At 43.1% G+C, this 21087-nt stretch overlaps 1 protein-coding gene across 2 annotated transcripts in view; it reads left to right on the top strand.

Moving 5' to 3' along the window:
• rasgrp3 (RAS guanyl releasing protein 3 (calcium and DAG-regulated)) overlaps window positions 1-21087 on the top strand; it is an 81996-nt gene that overhangs the window by 45859 nt on the left and 15050 nt on the right. For both annotated transcript variants that reach the window (XM_055639323.1, XM_055639322.1), the window contains 5 exons: window positions 1197-1310; window positions 3399-3514; window positions 16138-16285; window positions 18430-18466; window positions 20270-20422. In XM_055639323.1, coding sequence (XP_055495298.1) covers window positions 1197-1310; window positions 3399-3514; window positions 16138-16285; window positions 18430-18466; window positions 20270-20422 — 568 coding nt within the window. The remainder of the gene's footprint in view (window positions 1-1196; window positions 1311-3398; window positions 3515-16137; window positions 16286-18429; window positions 18467-20269; window positions 20423-21087) is intronic.

The raw sequence follows: 21087 nt of genomic DNA, 5'->3' as shown, positions 1-21087 counted from the left end.
AAGTAAGCAGCAGGCAGTGAAGATTGGCCTTCATTGCGAGAAGATTTGAGTTTAGGAGCAAGGAGGTCCTAGTGCAGTTGTACAGGGCCCTGGTGAGACCGCACCTGGAGTATTGTGAGCAATTTTGTTCTAATTTGAGGAAGGACATTATTGCTATTGAGGGAGTGCAGCGTAGGCTCACCAGGTTAAGAATAAGGGGTAGGCCATTTAGGACTGAGATGAGGAAAAACGTTTTCACCCAGTGAGTTGTGAATCTGTGGAATTACAAAATCTGCCACAAAAGGCAGTGAAGGCCAATTCACCAGATGTTTTCAAGACAGAGTTAGATTTACCTCTTAGGGCTAAGGGAATCAAGAGATATGGGGAAAAAGCTGAAACGGGGTACTGATTTTGGATGATCAGCCATGATCATAATGATCACTCGCTCGAAGGGCCGAATAGCCTTCTCCTGCACCCATCTTCTATGTTTCTATGTCCCTAGTGTGTAGAATATTGCAACCCTGGTGATTGTTGGTCATCACGGACTTGGTGGCCGAAGGGCCTGTTTCCGTATCTCTAAAGTCTAAAGTAAAATCTAATAGACACAAAATGCTGGAGAGGTTTCAGGCCAGAACATGTCTTCAGACCAGTCTGAAGTAACGTTCTAGCCCGAAACAACCATGTTCTCCAGGGGTGCTGCGTGTCCTGCTGAGTGTCAAACTGCACAGTATTTTGTGTGTGTCAGCTTGATTTCAATCCCTGCTAATGCATTTCCTCCAATACGTTGGGCTCTTAATTTATGCATCAGCCACCTTGTCAAATGCCTTTTGGACATCTAATGACTCTACATTACTACCATTCCAAAAAGCTTTGCCAATCAGTTCTCTGTACTATTGTGGTTAAAATAGCACAAAAATAGCAAGCAGCTCTCTGTAGAAAAGGCAGTGCGAGAATTCCCACGCTGCATTGTCCATTTGATATTATCTGGTGGTATCACAGTGCAAAAGGGAAGGTAGGTAGGCAAACAAGAAATAATGGAAGGTGAGAAGAAGGTGAGAAAGTGGGACAAGAGGATTATGTGTAGCATTTGGCCAAATGACCAGTATTTGTGCTTCTGTACTATGAAATATAATGAGGCATTGTAATGTAACATATTGACGTAATGCACTAGAATGCATGAAATATTATGAGCTCCCCTTGGGTCTGTGTCTTCATAGCCCAGCACACCAACCACTCCAAACAAATCTGTGGCACTAGTGGACTGGGAACCTGGACTGACACCAAAACCAGATCCCACCATCATTAACAAGCACATCCGAAAGACAGTTGATGTAAGTACACATAAACCAAACCAATATACCTGTTCTTTTTACTGTGCTGTACATTTCTATCTCAATTTATGGTGCCTTATATGAAATGTAGCCCAATGCTATGCAAGTAGTTTTCTTCTTGAGGTAAAATGATTGTGAAGCACTAGTAATTCTGCTCCATGTTAAGAAGACTATTTCACAGGGCTGTTACTTCCACTCAGGATGGGCTTCTGAAGGTGTTGACATACATTAAGATATTGATCCATGGTTATGAGAACCTCTCTGGGAAATATATTCCTGTGTGAGTTAAATTAGTGAATGTCAGCAAACTGAAGGTGGGGGGAAAGAACTGGGGTTGTTAGTAGAGAACAACAGAATAGCACAACTCTGAACATAATCCTAACAACAACAATCTTTATTTCTATAGTGCCCTTTCTGGATGGCCATTAAATGCAATTAGATGTCAAGCCACAGAAGGAGATGTTAGGACAGTTGACTTTAGACTTTATGGTCTTAAAGAGGAAAGAGAAGGGAGTCAGAGACATTGAAGGACGGGTTCCCTCATATCTTAGCTAATTTGTAAACATGATTTGTCTCCTCAATCCCCGGATATTGGACTGAATTATTAAAAATGTTAAATGGGGGAAGCTTTATTTTTGAAAGGGGATCCCTAATTCTAGATTATCCTTCAAGAGGACACATAATATCCACCTTTTCAAGACCATCAGGACATCAGGACTGATTCTCTGGACATTAGCAAACATGGTAATGGCCAGATTTGGTATAGAAAATTTGGGCTCAGCTCAGGTTCAGATTGATTGGGTTTGAGTTGGACTTTATCTTTATACCTGAGCAGATCCCTGCTTGGAAGAAGAAGACTGAGGTACGGAGGCAGAAATGTTCAAAGAGGGAATTCTAGAAGTGTGCAGCAAAAGAACTAGGGTTACAGCTGACATTGGCGACACTGTTACAATTGTGGATGCTTTTGGAGCCACATTCCAAATGAATGGATTATTGGGAAGGGTGAGGCCACAGAAGGGTTGTAATGAAGGTGAAAATTAACTAGGAGCCAGCAAAGACTATTGATATAGGGACATGGTTTGATGCAACAGTAGTGGTGCTTTGGATGATCTCAGGTTTACAGGGTAGAGTGAGGGAGGCAAACCAGGATTCCTTTACAACAATTAAGGACCAATTTAGGAGATATAGGAATATAAATGATTGGGTTTTATTGATGGCACAGCACTCCCAATATTTGGAGGGTTTCAAGCAAGACACAGTGTGGCCAAATCAAGCCGTGTCTTGAACTAATTTCTAGCAACCAGATATAAAAGCCAAACATTGCAAATATTGTAACGTCACACAGACAAAACACACTGCAAATACTCATTTGGTCAGCGAGCATCTGTGGAGAGAGAAATAGTTAGGTTTACCTATGTGTCAAATATGGGGAAGATGAAACACTTATTTAAGTATCAAAGAAGCATGCAGGGCTTCATGTGGTATCAGATCAGTTTCCCATTACAAATGGTTTGTGTAAACATTGAGAATGTAACAGTCTCCTGCATCCCACTATTTTGTTTGTTGAAATATTTGCCACTTTCTTTCCATGCCTCCCAGTGGAATTTTTAGTGAGTAGGCAGACACTCCTCTAAGCGGCCTCTTGAAGTGCTGTGGAGTGGAATTGGGAAAGAGACCATCTTACTTAATGTCAGATATTTCCAATTCTGCAGTACAACATACTCTTCACTGCCTATTGCTTTCCCCTCAAGACCTCACAATGTGGGGAGCCCAGGGCGCGTGATTTTATAATTTAGTTTTGGACTCCTGTAGTGTCCTTAGATGGAAATTTCATGGGAATTCGCAGGAGAATGTTGGCAGTGGTGTACCTTGACATGGAGCTGAGACCATATCTCACTGCAAAGGTTCTCTGATGCAACTCCAACATTTCACCATGCTCTGCACAGGACATTGAATTTCTGAGAATTGGTCAACTTATCTTGCTTGCCCATGTCATTTCCATCAGGCAAGAAGCTGATGCATTTTTGCTGTGGAATCTTTTTTGCTTTGTTTGTTCTGTTTCCAATGAAAGCTCATTAGAGTTTTTAGTCTGTATTTAGGAACTATGATCATGACCATGATGGTTACATCTCCCAAGAAGACTTTGAAAGCATAACTGCCAACTTCCCATTCTTGGACTCCTTCTGTGTTTTGGACAAAGACCAGTAAGTGGATAAAGAGGGCAAATAATTTGCCATACTCTTTTTGTTTGTTCCTTTAGATAAATTACTCATATTTACAATGTGAAAATCCATACAAGAGAACAACTTCCTGCAGGCATAATCACTTAAAAAAAAAACTTGGCCTGCCCTCAGAGCTTCACCTTTATTACCTAAGAAGTCTCTTGCCCAGAGTAGGGGAATCGAGCACCAGAGGACATAGGTTCAAGGGGAATGGGAAAAGATTTAATAGGAATCTGGGGGGGTAACTTTTTCACACAAAGGACGGTGGGTGTATGGAACAAGTTGCTAGAGGTAGTTGAGGCTGGGACTATCCACCATTTAAGAAACAGTTAGACAGGTACATGGATAGAACAGGTTTGGAAGGATATGGACCAAGCGCAGGCAGGTGTGACTAGTGTAGCTGGGGTATGTTGGCCAGTGTGGGCAGGTTTTGCCGAAGGGCCTGTTTCCACACTGTATCACTCCATGACTATCTATCTAGATAGACACTTGAATCTTCGAAGCATAGGTAATGGGTCTAGTTTGGATAAATGGGATTAGTATAGACAGAAAGAAGTTCACATGCACCTCATCTAACCTCAGCTAATATATTCAGTGCTTTCCATGTGAATTTCTTTACATCAGCGAGGCTTCGTAGACAAGCCTACCGTTTTGCTGATCACATGTACTCGGTCCGCCTAGGCCTTCTGGATCTCCCAGTTATTAACTATTTTAATTCTGCTCCCATTCCCATACTGACCTTACTTTCCTGGGCTTCCTCCATTGCCAGAGTGAGGTCACGCGCAAACTGGAGGAAGCAGTTACGCTTGGATAACTAACAACCCAACGGTACAAATATTGAATGTTCCAATTTTAGGTAACACTCCATAATTTTTTTTGTCTTCTACTTTCCACTATCCATCCCCTCTCTTACCTGATCCTGATGCACTCACACTCTCTCACTATCTCAACTCCCTCCCCCTCCCCCTGTCCCCTTTCATCTCTATCCCTCCCTCAGGCTTTACATTTCACTCCTCTTTCCACTTCTCTTCTCTTCTCATCAATACCCTTTGTCTCCTGGCCTCCTTTTTGTCTCTAGCCTTTTCCCCCTCATTTGCCACTCAGAGACCCTCACTTACCTGTATCCACCTATAAACTTGCCAGGCTTTGCCCTGCCCCTATCTCTTTTCAGTATTCTCTCCCCCGCTACGGTTAGTCTGAAGAAAGGCCCAACCCAAAACTTTGCCTATCCATGTCCTCCTGAGATGCTGCCTGACCCACTGAGTTACCTTTGGAGGAAAGAGCTGCAGATGCTGGTTTAAATCAAAGGTAGATGCAAAATGCTGAGTAACTCAGTGGGACAGACAGCATCTCTGGAGAGAAGGAATGGGTGATGTTTCGGGTCGAGACCCTTCTTCAGATTGAAGAACTTTGTGTTTTATTTGGTTTTGCAGTGGTAGATTAGTATAGTAATGGTTAGCTTGGACATAATGGGCTGAAGGGCCTGTTTCTATGCTGTATGACTGAATGACACTATAACTCTAACTGCTGACTATTGGACTCAGAACCAACACTCGTTTGGAAAAGGTTTCTCACTTAATATCAAACCTGCAGTCACTTTTGGTTGCAAAGCAGAAGGCAGAGGAGGAAAATTCACCTTTGGTCAGCAACACCTGTGAGATTAATGACCAATGAATGTACTCACATAGTCTCCCTCTGTGAACAATACCATCAAATGTCTGTAGCTGAGGACAACTGGTAGCACATACTCTTGCAAATACACGGGCCGGATACGGATTGATAATCTTCAGTCTTTGTTTTTGCAATGGTTCAAATTGATTGTTTTTTTTCTCCATAGAATTTACGATTTATTTGCTTATTCTCATGTTATTTGATAGAAAAATAGAATAGCAAAAAAAAGACCTCCTGAATCTATGACACTTAAGTGGGTGGTATTGTAGTTAATGAAGATTACAGCATGATTTTGACCAATTGGGCAAGTGGGCTGAGGAATGGTTAATGGCGTTTAATTAGGATAGCACGTAAAATGGATGAAGGGGTGCCTGTGGATGTAGTGTATCTAGACTTTCAGAAAGCCTTTGATAAGGTCCCGCACGGGAGACTGGTGACTAAAATTAGAGCACATGGTATTGGGGGTAGGGTGTTGACATGGATAGAAAATTGGTTGGCAGACCGGAAGCAAAGAGTAGGAGTGAACGGGTCCTTTTCAGAATGGCAGGCAGTGGCGAGTGGAGTGACGCAAGGCTCGGTGTTGGGGCTGCAACTGTTTACCATATATATTAATGATTTGGAAAAGGGAATTAGGAGCAACACTAGCAAGTTTGCGGATGACACAAAACTGGGTGGCAGTGTGAGCTGTGAAGAGTATGTGAGGAGGTGGCAGGGTGACCAGGACAGGTTGAGTGAGTGGGCAGATGCGTGGCAGATGCAGTATAATATAGATAAATGTGAGGTTATCCACTTTAGCGGCAAAAACAAGGGGGCAGATTATTATCTCAATGGGGCTAGGTTAGGTAAGGGGGAGGTGCAGCAAGACCTGGGCGTCCTTGTACACCGGTCACTGAAAGTTGGCTTACAGGTACAGCAGGCAGTGAAGAAAGCTAATGGAATGTTGACCTTCATAACAAGAGGATTTCAGTATAGGAGTAAAGAGGTTCTTCTGCAGTTGTATAGGGCTCTGGTGAGACCACATCTGGAGTATTGTGTACAGTTTTGGTCTCCTAATTTGAGGAAGTACATCCTTGTGATTGAGGCAGTGCAGCGTAGGTTCACGAGATTGATCCCTGGGATGGCGGGACTGTCATATGAGGAAAGATTGAAAAGGCTAGGCTTGTATTCACTGGAGTTTAGAAGGATGAGGGGATATCTTATAGAAACATATAAAATTATAAAAGGACTGGACAAGCTAGATGCAGGAAAAATGTTCCCAATGTTGGGCGAGTCCAGAACCAGGGGCCACAGTCTTAGAATAAAGGGAAGGTCATTTAAGACTGAGGTGAGTAAAAACCTTTTCACCCAGAGAGTTGTGAATTTATGGAATTCCCTGCCACAGAGGGCAGTGGGGGCCAAGTCACTGGATGGATTTAAGAGAGTGTTAGATAGAGCTCTTGGGGCTAGTGGAGTCAAGGGATATGGGGAGAAGGCAGGCACGGGTTATTGATTGGGGACGATCAACCATGATCACAGTGAATGGCGGTGATGGCTCGAAGGGCCAAATGGCCTCCTCCTGCACCTATTTTCTATGTTTCTATGCAGATAATTGCATGGTGTTGCATTCCGGGATTCAAACTAGAGCTGGACCTTCACAGTGAATGACGGGGCTCAGGGGAATGTTGTAGAGCACAGGGATATCCTTGAAATTTACGTTACAGGTGATGGCGGTCAACAAGGCTTTCGGTACACTAGTCTCTTCAGTCAGGGCATTGTGTAGAGAAGTTGGGATGTTATGTTACAGTTGTACAAGATATTGGTGAAGCCACATTTGAAATATTGTGTTCAGTTTTGCTCACCCTGATACAGGAAAGATGTCTATAGTCATAGAATCTTAAATAGGCCCTTTGGCCCAACTTGCCCACACGGCCAACATCCCATCTACACTAGTCCCACCTACCTGAGTTTGGCCCATAACCCTCTAAACCTGTCCTATCCATGTACCTGTCTAAATGTTTCTTAAACATTGCGATAGTACCTGCCTCTACTCCCTCCTCTGGCAGCTTGTTCCATACAAAGGGGAAAGTATACAATAAGTGGCAAGACCCGTAACAGTATTGATGTGCAGAGGGATCCAGGAGTCCAAGTTCTTAGCTCATTGAAGGTAGTAGCACAATTAAACAGCATGGTAGAGAAAGACGTATGGTATGGTTGCTTTCATTGCTTGGGACATTGAATCAGGAAGTCATGATGCAACTCTATAGGACTTTGTTCAAGCTGCATTTGGAGTATTGTGTGCAGTTCTGGTCCTCCCAATACAGGAGAGATGTGTAAGCTTTGGAGAGGGTGCAGAGGAGGTTTCCAGATTGTTGCATGGATCAGAGTGTTTCAGCTACAAGGAGAGATTAGATAGACTTGGATTGTTTTCTCTGGAATGTCAGAGATTATGGGGAGACTTGATAGAAGTATATAAAATGATCAGAGGCATAAATAGGGCAGACAATCAGAACCTTTTTCTTAGGGTGGAAATGTGCAACTCTACAGAGCAAACAGTAGCTATAAGGTGAGAGGGGGGGAGTTTAATGGAGATGCGCGGGGCAAGTCTTTTACACAGAGAGTAGTGAAGGCTGGAACGCATTGCCAGGGGTGGTGGTGGAGTGTATGACAGTGGTATTTAAGAGACATTTAGATAGGCTCATCGATGCGCAGGGAATAGAGGGACATGGATCATGTACAAGCATCTGAGATCAGTTTAACTTGGTATCATGTTCAGCACAAAGATTGTGGGCCGAAGGGCCCATTCCTGTGCTGTACTGTTCTATGTTCTATAACTTCATCACAAAGCAAGACAGGTGGTGTTTGTGGAAACAACCTGAAATGGTAATTTTGTTTTTATTTCCGCACATGCTGCCTGACCTGCTGAGTGTTTCTATTTTTTTTCCTCTTTTTATCCCTGATTAGAATCCCTGTTGCATTCTTGTGCACAAACGTCTTGTGGATTTTTGTACATGGAAACCATATTGCTTCTTCTCTCACCTTTTTGATTAATCCTTCTCAAATCCAAAGGCCCCCCCAATTATTGTCAATGAACGCCGCCTCCCATAGTAATTCCTGCACCCCACGACTAATGTTGTAATATAACCTTCCATTCCCAAATTCATGCCGTTTACAAATTTGGATATGCGGATTTCTGGTTGAAGTCATTGATATGGAAGAGTAAAACTGATGGTTCAGTTCAGATCCCTGAGGCAACATTGCCTTTTACATACCTTCAATCAAATAAACACTCCTTTTCCTATTCTTTGCATTCCACCTTCCAAACCATCCCATGATCACAGTGCTTTGCCGAACATTTTCCTTTTTGCTCATATTCTAATTCAAATTGTTAACTAATGCCTTCTGGAGGTCTGTACAGAATCTGCCCAGAGATTGACCATGATGGTAATCTCAGCTATATGAGTTATGCATGATCTGCCCTTTCTGATTCATGACCCATGCTCAGGCACTGAATCTCTGACAACGTTCAGTAACGGCCCCAAATTTGATGGAGCCATTACCTAAACATTTATTTCCTCTTTACTTAAATAACAGAGTGATACTTATAATTTTCCATTTGTTGCCACGGTTCTAGTGAGCCTTGTAGTATTATGATTCATACATCTGCAATTTCTTCACTGCTCCTCCTCAGGCTTGTTAATACCCTGGGACATTCAATCTCAGAGAGAACAACTGTGTGCTATTTCTGTTACCAGCATGATACACATGTGATGCATCATTCCTATCGCTTGTAAACAAATATAATGTTTCCAATGGAACCAGTTCCCCATTAAGCTTGAGCTAAATTTTCATTTTTCCTCTACTCTTGGGATTATTAAGGGGCCAGTTTAAGCAGCTACAAGAGGCAGGAAACAAAATACTTTATTCCTGGATCTCACTCCTGGGTTGAATAACATGGCTCTGTTGAACTGCTGGATAGGGCTAAGGGCAGGCGAGCAATAGTGTAAGTGGACTCCAAAGTCAGGGGTGTAGACAGGCAAATCTGTGGCCGCAAGTGAAACTTCAGGAAGCTGTGTTGCCTGTTAGTGCCAAGGTCCAGGAAGTCTCAAGTGGGCACAAGGCAATCTGAGATGGGAGGGTGAGTAGCCAAAGGTCATGGTCCATATTGGTATCAATGACAGGCAAGATACCTATGAGGTCCTATAAAGAGAATCTAGGGAGTTGTGTGGTAGGTTGAAAAGCATGGCCTCCAGATTTGTAATCTCAGGATTACTTCCCATGCCACATGCTGGTGAGTCAAGAAATACAAAGATTGTACAGTTCATAAATTATAGTTAATGATAGTCTTGGCAACATGTTCGGCATAGAGGTGGTGGGAGAAAGGGCCTATTTGTGTGCTGCACTGTTCTATGTTCTATGTTTTAAATGTTAAATGTGGTTGCAGAGCTGATTCAGGAGGGAATGTTTCAGTTACATGTGGATTATTGGGTTCTCTTCCAGGATAGATGAGATCTGTAGAAGAACGATGACTTTCACCTGAACTAGAGGTGAACTAACTTTCTAGCGGGGGGGGGGGGGGGGGGGAAAATTACAACATTATTAGGCAGGAGTTAGGGCTAATTTGGGAACAGCTGTTATTTGGGAACAGCTGTTGGGAACTTGGGAACAGCTGTTATTTAGGCAAGTCCACATTTAACGCTTTGGAGTTGTTTGGAGTCCGGCTGATCAGAGTTCAGGGCTGGCTTGTCCAAGTAAGGAGGAGGGACAAGGGTGGAAAGATAAGGGGATTTTGGAGGTCAAGAAATGTTGGAAGTTTGTTCAAAAAGAAAAATGAAACAAATCTAAGATTTAGAAAATCAGTGGAATACAAAGAAAGTATGAAAAAAACTCAAACAGGAAATTAGGAGGGCCAGTAGGAGCTAAACAATTTCATTGGCAAATCAGATTGAAGAGAATCCAAAGGCATTTAATACATAAATAAATAACACAAGGGTAACCAGGAGAGGGTAGAAGAGAAGACTCCATACACCTTGAAGGGGGGTACTGAAGGCTGTATTTGAAGTATTGCAATTCTGGTCACCCCATTACAGGAAGGATGTGGAGGCTTTGGAAGTTGCAGAGGAGGTTTACCAGAGTGATGCCTGGATTGGGGCGTATGAGCTACAGGATGAGATTGGATAGACTTGGATTGTTTTCACTGAAAAGCTGGAGGTTACAGGCAGACCTGATAGAATTATATAAAATTATAAGAAGCATAGATAGTTTAGATACTTGCTCCTCAGGATGGAAAAATGAAATATTAGAGGACATGGCTTAAATGGCCTCCCCTTTATTCTAAGACTGTGGCCCCTGGTTCTGGACTCGCCCAACATTGGGAACATTTTTCCTGCATCTAGCTTGTCCAGTCCTTTTATAATTTTATTTGTTTCTATCAGATGCCCCCTCATCCTTCTAAACTCCAGTGAATACAAGCCTAGTCTTTTCAATCTTTCCTCATATGACAGTCCCGCCATCTCAGGGATCAATCTCGTGAACCTACACTGCACTGCCTCAAACACAAGGATGTCCTTCCTCAAATTAGGAGACCAAAACTGTATGCAATACTCCACATGTGGTCTTACCAGAGCCCTATACAACTGCAGAAGAACCTCTCTACTCCTGTACTGAAATCCTCTTGTTATGAAGGCCAACATTCCATTTGCTTTCCCCACTGTCTGCTGCACCTGCACGCCAACTTTCAGTGACTGGTGTACAAGGACACCCAGGTCTCGTTGTATCGCCCCCTTACCTAACCTAACCCCATTGAGATAATAATCTGCCCCCTTGTTTTTGCCGCCAAAGTGGGTAACCTCACATGTATCTATGTTATAATGCATCTGCCACACAACTGCCCACTCAACCTGTCCAGGTCACCCTGCAACCTCCTAACATCCTCTTCACAGTTCACTCTGCCACCCAGCTTTGTGTCATCCGCAAACTTGCTAGTGTTGCTCCTAATTCCCTCTTCCAAGTCATTAATATGTATGGTAAACAGTTGCGGCCCCAACACCGAGCCTTGCGGCACTCCACTCGCCACTGCCTGCCATTCTGAAAAGGACTGATTCACTCCTGCTCTTTGCTTCCTGTCTGCCAACCAATTTTCTATCCATGTCAACACCCTACCCCCAATACCATGTGCTCTAATTTTAGTCACCAGTCTCCCGTGCGGGACCTTATCAAAGGCTTTCTGAAAGTCTAGATACACTATAATCCACTCGCTCCTCTTCATCCATTTTTTCTTGTCATAACAACCCAGGGTCATGACGAACCATCGGCTCTAGGGGGCTGCGTCTTGGTGGGGGGGGAGCGAGTTACGGGGTCGGTATCTGAGTTTTTATTTAAGGCTGGACAACGCCCGTGTCAGCTGAGGAGTAGGGAGCTGTAAACAGAAGAATGAACACGTCTAGAGCACACAACTTGTGTCTGACTAGTTTTTGGCTGGATTCCTGTCAGTTCCCACCACACCAGCATCTTTCCCACCACCGACGTTTGGCTAACTGGTCTGTAATTCCCCGTTTTCTCTCTCGCTCCTTTCTTGAAAAGTGGGATAACATTAGCTATCCTCCAATCCACACGAACTGATCCTGAATCTATTGAACATTGGAAAATTATCACTAATGCGTCCACTATTTCTAGAGCTACCTCCCTGAGGACCCTGGGATGCAGACCATCCGGCTCAGGTGATTTATCATCCTTCAGTCCCATTAGACTACCCAATACTATTTCTCGCATAATAAAATTTCTTTCACTTCCTCTACCCCCTTAGATCCTCTGTCCTCCAGTACATCTGGGATTTTGTTTGTGCCTTCCTTAGTGAAGGCAGATCCAAAGTAGCTGTTCAACTCTTCTGCAGCAAAGTCAAATGTGGTTCCCTTGAAGGCAGACACAGGTGAAATTATTATGGGTAACAAGGAAATCCTTGTTGCTCATAATAATTTCACCTGTGTCTGCCTTCAATGGACCCACATTGGACTTTGCTACTCTTTTTCCCATAAAATATCTAAAGAAGCTTTTACTGTCCTTCTTTATATTCCTGGCCAGCTTCCTCTCGTGCTTCATCTTTTCAGCCCCTATTGCCTGTTTTGTTTCCTTCTGTTGTCCTATGAAAGGTTCCCAACCCTCTGGCTTCTGGCTACTCTTTGCTGTGATATACATATTTTCTTTTAGTTTTATTCTATCCCTAACTTCTCTTGTCAGCCACGGTTGCCTCCTACTCCCCTTAGAATCTTTATTCCTTTTTGGAATGAAATGATCCTGCGTCTTCCGGATTATACCCAGAAATTCCTGCCATTGCTGTTCCACCGTCATTCCTGCTAGGATCCCTTTCCAGTCTACCTTGGCCAGCTCCTCCCTCATGCCTTCATAGTCCTCTTTGTTCAACTGCATCACTGCCACTTCTAATTTAACCTTCTCCTTCTCAAATTACAGATTAAAACTAATCATATTATGATCACTACCTCCAAGCGGTTCCTTTACCTCGAGTTCTCTTATCAAATCTGGTTCATTGGACAACACTAAATCCAGAATTGCCTTTTCTATGGTCGACTCCATTACAAGCTGCTCTAAGAATCCATCTCGGAGGCATTCTACAAACTCTCTTTCTTGGGGTCCTGAACCAACCTGATTTTCCCAGTCTACCTGCATATTGAAATCCCCCTTCATCACAGTGGCATTACCTTTGTTACATGCTAGTTTTAACTCCTGCTGCAACTTACACCCTACATCTGGGCTACTATTTGGGGGTCTGTAGATAACACCAATTAGTGTCTTCTTGCCTTTACAATTCCTCAACTCAATCCCTAGTGACTCTATCTCGTCAGTCCCTGTGTCTTCCTTCACAAGGGACTGAATTCCATCCCTCACCAGCAGAGCTACCCCCCTCCTCTGCCCACCTGCCTGTCCTTTCTATAGGATGTATAACCCTGAATATTAAGTTCCTGGGCCCAATCCTCCTGCAGCCAGGTCTCAGTAATCCCCACAATGTCATATCTACCAACCTCTAACTGAGCCTTAAGCTCATCTACTTTACTTCCTATACTTCGCGCATTCATATACAATACTTTTAATTCCTAACGCATCTCACCTTTCACATCGATCCCTATTACACTTGGCCAGGTGTGCAGGGCGGGGCTTTTACACAGAGGGTGGTCAGGGCCTGGAAAGTGCTGTTGAGGCAATTGATAGTAACATTTGAGAAACTTTTGGATACGTATATAGTATGCAGGGAATGGAGGGATATGGATTATGCGCAGGTACAGGTATATAAAAGATGATCTTAGTGTCATGTTCTGCACAGACATTGTGGGCTGAAGGGCCTGATCTTGTACTGTACTAAGTTCTAAGTAGGTGAGATACTAAAGGTGTACATGACATCGGTATTCTTCAAGGAGTATGACATGGGATCATTGTAGGGTATGCACATATGCTAGAGCATTTTGAGATCAAGAAGGAGTTGGTGTTAGATATCTTGACGAACATTAAGGTGGATTAGTTCCCTATGCCTGATGGGATTGATCCCGGGTTATTGAGAGAGACAAGAGAGAAAATTGCTGGAGCCTTGATGAAGACGTTTGTATCATCGCTGGCAACATGCGAGGTCCCATAGGACTGGAAAATAGCCAATGTTATTCATTTGTTTAAGAAGGGAAATAGGGATAATCCAGGAAATTACAGGCCGGTGAACCTCACATCAGTGGTAGGGAAGCTATTGGAAAAGATTCTTAGGGATCAGATTTACTCACACTTACATAAAAACATAGAACAGTAGAGCACAGGAAAGGCCCTGCCTGTGCCGAACACAATGCCAAGACAGGAAAATAGACATAAAATGCTTGAGGAACTCCGCGGGACAGGCAGCATCTCTGGAGAGAAGGACTCAACCTGAAACGTCACCCATTCCTTCTCTCCAGAAATGCTGCCTGTCCTGCTGAGTTCCTCCAGCATTTTGCATCTAACAAACTTAAATCAGCATCTGTAGTTCCTTCCTACACAATGCCAAGACAATTCCTTGTCTGCCTGCACATACTTCCTTGCCCGCCAATCCCTGTACATTCTTGCGCCTCTCCAAAAGTTGCTTAAATGTCACTATTGTATCTGGCTTCATGACATCCGTGGCAGTGCGTTCCAGGCAACCACCACCCTCGGTAGAAAAAAACTTGCCAGCACGAATTCTTTAAAATGTGCCCCTCTCATCTTAAAGATATGCCCTCCAGTTGTGATATTCCCATCTTGGGGGAAAAAGTTCTACCTGTCTACCCTATCTATGCCTCTTATACTTTTATCATCCTCGATCAGGACTCCTCCAACAAACTGCATTCCAGAGGAAACATTCCAAGTCTATCCAACCTTTACTTGTAGCTAAGACCCTCTAATCCAGGCATCATTCTAGTAAACCTCCTCAGCACCCTTTCTAAAGCCTCCTCATTCTTCCTGCATTGGGGCACCAGAATTGCATGCTGTACTCCAAATGTGATCAAACCAAAGTCCTATAAAACTGCAGCATGAAATTCATTGCCACCGTTTTCAAGATATTAAGAGAACATAACAGGGTAAATATAGAGAAAACATTTTCGTTGGATGGGAAGACATATGATGGTAATTAGGGCCAGACCTTCCAGAATGAAATTAGTCATCGGATCATATATCACAGAAACAGCCCTTTGGCCTAACTTGCCTGTGCTGACCAAGATGCCTCACCTAAGCTAGCCCGATTTATTTGAGTTTGATCAAGATCACTCCCTACCTTTCCCATCTATAAACCTGTCCAAAGATCTTTCAGATGTGCCTCAATTATTTCCCCTGGCAGCTCGTTCCATATACCCACCAGCATCTGTGTGAAAAAATTGTCTCTTGGGTTCCTATCAAATCTCTCACCTTAAATCTATGTCCATTAGTTCTTTATCGTGGAGAAAAGATTGTGTGCATTCACCTTATCTTTTCCCCTTATGATTTTAATCATCTCTATAAGATCACCCCGCAGCCTCTTGCACTTCAAGGTATAATGTTCAGGCTTGAGGGCCTGAGCAATGTTCTGTAGCTCAGGCCCTCAAGCCTTGGAAACAGTGTCATAAACTTTCTCTGCACTCTTTCCAGCTTAATGGCATCATAATCTCCCAACTTCTAGATTTAAGTCCCTGACTGATGAAGCCTGCAAGACTACTTTCAGGAAATTGTGCACTTTTACCCTTTGGCCTCTCCGTTATGCAACACCTCCAAGAGGCCAACTGTGGGTGTATGTTTTTGACTTTGCAAAATGCAACGTATCCGTATTAAACTTCATCAACCATTCCACAGTCCACCTGTCCACTGATCAAGATCCTGCTGCAATGTTTGATAGCCATCTTCACTATCTACATTATCATTGACTTTTGTGTCATCTGCAAACTAACATTCCAGAATATTCTACCGTGTGGAACCTTATCAAAGGCCTTGCTGAAGCCCATATGGATTATGTCTATGGCCCTGTCTTCATTAATCTTCTTGGTTGTTTATTTAAAACCCAATCAAATTTGTGAGATACCATCTCCCACACACAAAGCCATGCTGACTGTCCCTAATCATCCCATCTTTCCAAATGCATATATGGATACACCTGAAGAAGGTAATGAGACTTCAGAACTCTGTTTCATTAATGAAAATTGTTACCAGGCCAATCTTTCATTTCATATCCATGTCTGTTTTCATTTTTTGATTACTAAAGTGTTAGGGAATGTATGGGAGAAACAAGGATATGGAGTCAGGTATGATCTTGCCAAAAGGCAAAGTGATGCTGGGGGTGGCAGGAATGGTTTCCTCCTATTCCTCCATTCACTTGCTCCTTTGGCTTGGTATAAGTTGGTGATATCATGTTGCATCGTTAATTGTAAAATATAGCATCTATGCAAGAAATAAACGTGTTTGCCCCCCCTTATCTTTGCCAGCGATGGGCGGATCAGTAAAGATGAAATGATGGCTTATTTTCTGAGGGCAAAATCACAGCTCCAGTGCAAAATGGGACCAGGCTTTATTCACAATTTTCAAGAAATGACATATCTCAAACCAACATTCTGTGAGCATTGTGCGGGATTTGTAAGTATATCCTCTAAATATATTAGTTTTGCATTAGCTGCCCCATGGGCAATGTTTTTTTCCACTCTGTTTCAGTCCGATGCCTTCCTTAGGAAATGTAATCCACATAAAAGCTTTGCACGGGAGAGTGTAGAGAAATCCCAGGCCTGCAATATCTAAATACCTGTCAGCAGGTGCCTGACACTGGAGAAACCCAGGAAATCCAGGGAAACCAGGACACCATGTGTATGGGAACTTATTTGCTGGATTGGTCTACTTCCCTCTCCTCCCTCATATCTTGAGCTTGTGCAACGCCTCAACAATATTCTTCTTAGATCCATGGCTCATGCACAGTACTCAAGGTAATATTTAAAGGCCTGCTCAGTTAGACTAGCCTCACGTTTGAAGCAATGTATCCTGGATAGACGAAAAGTGTAAATAACACTAATAATGCATTTCAAAAACATGAAATTCCACAAGTTTATAAAAGTGAAGTATTGATTTGGATAATGAGCATCATTAATCTAGAGATTTTGTACTAGATCTAGGAATGTCCCCTTCCTCAGCATAAGGTTATTCTATCAATGAGAATTATATTGGAGAGCATTACAAAAGGCAGTGAATATAAAAAAACAGATTTTATCCTCGAGTAGTTGCTCTACTCAACAACCAACAATCTGTAGCCTCCCTTTGATCTGGTATTTTGTTCGTCTACATGCTTGATCAATGGTGTTTTATCATTAATATTTTATTATTATTAATGTTTCATGTTTTCTGAGTCATTCGTAACTGTCACTGTATGTCATGTTGTTACTTATGGGCTGAGCACCAAGGCAAATTCCTTGTATGTGAATACTTGCCCAATAAACTTACTTACTTACTTTTTACTGGAATAATCCCTAATTATTAACTGACCAGCTATCACCTTCTGATCTTCAAGAATTAAGAACTAAATGGATATCCCAAAGCCTAGTATTGAACTACTGAACACAAAGCTAACTTCTGCTGGTGTGGCTTTGAATGGGGCGACAGAGGCTGTGTGGGAGATGCCTAATGGTGTTGGGTGTGCAATTGAGAAGTGACTGTTTTTCATGTCAGGCCTCCTGTCCCCACCAAATGTATGCAGGAATGATCTAAAGTGACAGTCATTAGTGCATATGTTTCATGGTATCTGAACATTTCTTCACTGATCCTCCGCATGTCTCTGAATCATGTGGCTCTGAATTATTGGGTGAGTGACGTGAGCAGTGATGAACTAATTGAATGAGTGATATGAGCAGACAAGAATTAAGCAGTCCATGTTGGAGGGTATGGGCACAAGAAAATGGCGGCAGGGAGTAGCTACAGGGGCCCTCAAAGCTGCCCCACCATTCTATAATCATAGCTGATATCCACCTTTGGTATAGCTAATGATTTGGCCTCCGTCACACTTTTAATGATTATATAATCTGAGAGATTTCCATGCACCTGTCGTTATATGTCTCGCCACATCCTTCATCTCCACCATTTTTGAAAAGCTGCTATCAATAATCTTTTGCGGTGGACATCGTGTCATATCAAGTCCACATCCTGTCACATTACCAAGCTGTGTGACAGAGGTGACCTGTCTCTGATACTGTGCTCTCTGTTAAATCAAGCTGGGTGCTTTCAACCACAGCTGTTCATTCACGGCACCTGCATTTTACTCCCCCACACCACTTTCCCCTTTGCTTCGTCCCAACTTCACCCCCCCCCCCCTTCCCTCCCTCCCTCATTTTAAGCTTCGCTCCACCATCAGAGAGGAGTAAACAATAATCGTGTTTAATGGAAACACCTGCAATGAGACAGATTAGTAGCTAGGGTGTTAATCATGACCCTGCCACGTTATCCCATCCTTCCCAACTGAAGTAGACCGTTTGCCAGGATGAATTATCATTGATTTCTTTTACGCCATTGATCATTTTCAGTTTAAGTTTGCTCCATTCTAAGAGAGGTTGGGGGAAGAAGTGCAGAAGACCACATTAGGCCTGAAATAATTATTCCCATCTACAAGTGGCAGGAAGGGTGTTGTGTGCAGCTCCATCCTGTTTGTGCTGCGACAGGCCATGGGTCCTTCCTCTTTCATTATTTCACCTTCCTTCCAGTTTCCTTACCAAGTCATTAACATTCCTTTGCTCTCTTTGCAGCTCTGGGGTATAATCAAACAAGGACACAAGTGTAAAGGTAAGTAAGAATTCACTCTTACTTGTGTTAGTACTGGCAGAGGGAGCTTTAGGGATGTGCAACTGAGGGATCTAGGGCCTTGTAAAGCAGAGCCCCGCAACTCTAGTGACACCTTTGGTCTGCTAAGACAGGGCAAAGGGGACAGTTTATTTCTGCAGAAGCCACATTCATTTGTTAACTTTCTTCTCTCTGTGGGGATAAAGGCGTCATGTTGATAACCTGTTGCATGAGACAAATTATGAAATTGTTAAGGTAGACACAAAATGCTGGAGAAACTCAGAGGATGAGGCAGCATCTATGGAGAGAAGGAATTGGTGATTTTTCTGGTCGAGACCCTTGATCAGACTAGTGTCAGAGGAGGGGGAAGGACAAAGAAAGAATTTAGGCAGAGGCAGTGGGACTAGTATCTCAGGATCGAGGATAACTTGCTTATACCACAGTTCTTTGAGTTGTGAAGAAGTTGATAGTTGATGTGGAAACTGCAGAGAGGGCAGGACTTGCTTGATGGGACAGGTGGGAATAAACCATGGGAGATGCTGCCCTCCCACTGCTGTTTACACTGGGCTTCCATTTGCCCCTGAAGAAGGGCCCCTCATGTTCTCAGTACCTTCCCAAATGCTTTCCATTAAGAGGTTGGTTGCCAAGGTGGAAATGATACAAGTTTTCAAAAGATGGCATTGAGAATATTCCTGAATAGTTTTCAATGTTCTCCTGGCAACCTGGTGCCATAAGAGAGCTTGCGGTAGACCCAGTGTCAGTCCGGTGTACGTTGTGGATCAGCCATAGTCCGGGCTTAGGATAATTTGAGGAAAGGTTATAATGAGAGATTGGTCATGTTGGGATGGGAGAGGATACTGGTATTGTTTTATTTACCCTTCCAATGAGTTGCTGCTCACGCCGCTTTGAACTGGGTTTGAGCTTGACCTTCATTTCTTTCTGTAGCGTTTTGATGTTCTCCCTGTGACTACATGAATTTCCTCCACTTTCCTCCATACCCTAAAGTTGTGTTGGTTGATAGATTCATTGGCTTTGTCAATTACGCACGGTGAAGGTGGAATTTTAGTTTAGAGATACAGCGCGGAAACAGGGCCCACCGAGTCCGCACTGACCAGTGGTCCCCCAACATTAACACTATCCTACACACACACTATTTGTACTTGTACCAAGACAATTTACCTACATACCTGTACATCTTTGGAGTGTGGGAGGAAACCAAAGATCTCGGAGAAAACCCACGCGGTCACAGGCGAACGTACAAACTCTGTACAGACAGCACCCGTAGCCGGGACCGAACCCGGATCTCTGGCGCTGCAAGTGCTGTAAGCAAGCACCTCTACCACTGTGCCACCGTGCCAAAACAAGGTTTAATAGGAACCTGAGTGGCAAGTTTCATTTAGAGGGTGGTGTGTATACAACTGTTTCACTTAGAGGGTGGCGTGAACAAGTTTCCAAATGTAATAGTGAGACAGGCACAATAATTACATTTAATAGACATTGAACAGGTACATGGTGGGGAATGTTCGGAGGGATATGGGCCAAACATAGGTAATGGGATTATCTTAGATGGGGCAATTTAGTTAGCACAGACAAGTTGGATTGAAAGGCCCGTTTCTGTGCTGCATGACACTGAGTGTAAAGTTATGTTGCATTGGTGGGAGACTTTTAATTATGCTTGATACTGTGAAGTTGGGTAGCAGTGGTGGATTATGGTGGACATTATCGGTTATATCTGTTATATCAACTTTGTAGTGCTTAGAGATGCTGACACTCACATTGTCTCACTTTTACTTCCTTGTTTAACAGATTGTGGTGTCAACTGCCATAAGCAATGCAAAGACCTGCTGGTGTTAGCATGTCGGAAACTGCGAAAGAGTACCTCTCTGGAGAGTTCTTCACCATCTTCACAGAGCCACGGCTCCCTGCCCAACAGTCCGGCAATCCTCTCCTGTGCAAATGGTAGGCACAAATGATGTGATCCATGGAACATTGTTGACTTGAGAATGCACACGTGTTTTATTCCCTTTTCTCTTCCTCTCCCAGGTGGAAAATACACCTTCACTTTGTGAAATGATGCAGTTATTAAGTGTGGCTTTTGGCAACATGAGAATGTGCATTCATCTGCCTGTTATTAAAAAGTGTTTGAATTAATTACTGGTACCACTGATATAAGAGAGAGTCATAATCATGTTAGCATTGTCACTAATGTCAATCACTCTGATTAATGGATGAGCATTTTTAGGTGGCAGGCATAGTTCAATGGCAGTGAACGGGCCTTTTCACTCAGAAGGTTATAGATTCATGTCCTATTCCAGAGATTTGATCATAAACAACTGGGCTAATACTCCAGATATTCTAAATAAGGAGAGGATTCAGAAATCGAAGGTGCAAAGAGACTTGGGAGTGTTGGTGCAGGATTTCCACAGGGTTGATTTGCAGGTTGAGTCAGCAATAAGGAAGGCAAATACAATGCTAGCATTCAAGGGGACTAGAATAAAAAAACTAGTATTTAATGTTGAGGCTTTATCAGGCCTTTATAATGTGAGGCCACATTTTGAATATTGTGAGCAGTTTTGGGGTCCCATACCTGAGGAAGGATGCATTGCGTTTAAGAAGGAACTGCA

This window comes from Leucoraja erinacea, chromosome 8, assembly GCF_028641065.1.
Source record: "Leucoraja erinacea ecotype New England chromosome 8, Leri_hhj_1, whole genome shotgun sequence".
Taxonomy (NCBI): Eukaryota; Metazoa; Chordata; class Chondrichthyes; order Rajiformes; family Rajidae; genus Leucoraja; species Leucoraja erinaceus.
Note: the sequence above shows the minus strand (reverse complement) of the source record. Positions and strands in the feature narration are given on the sequence as shown.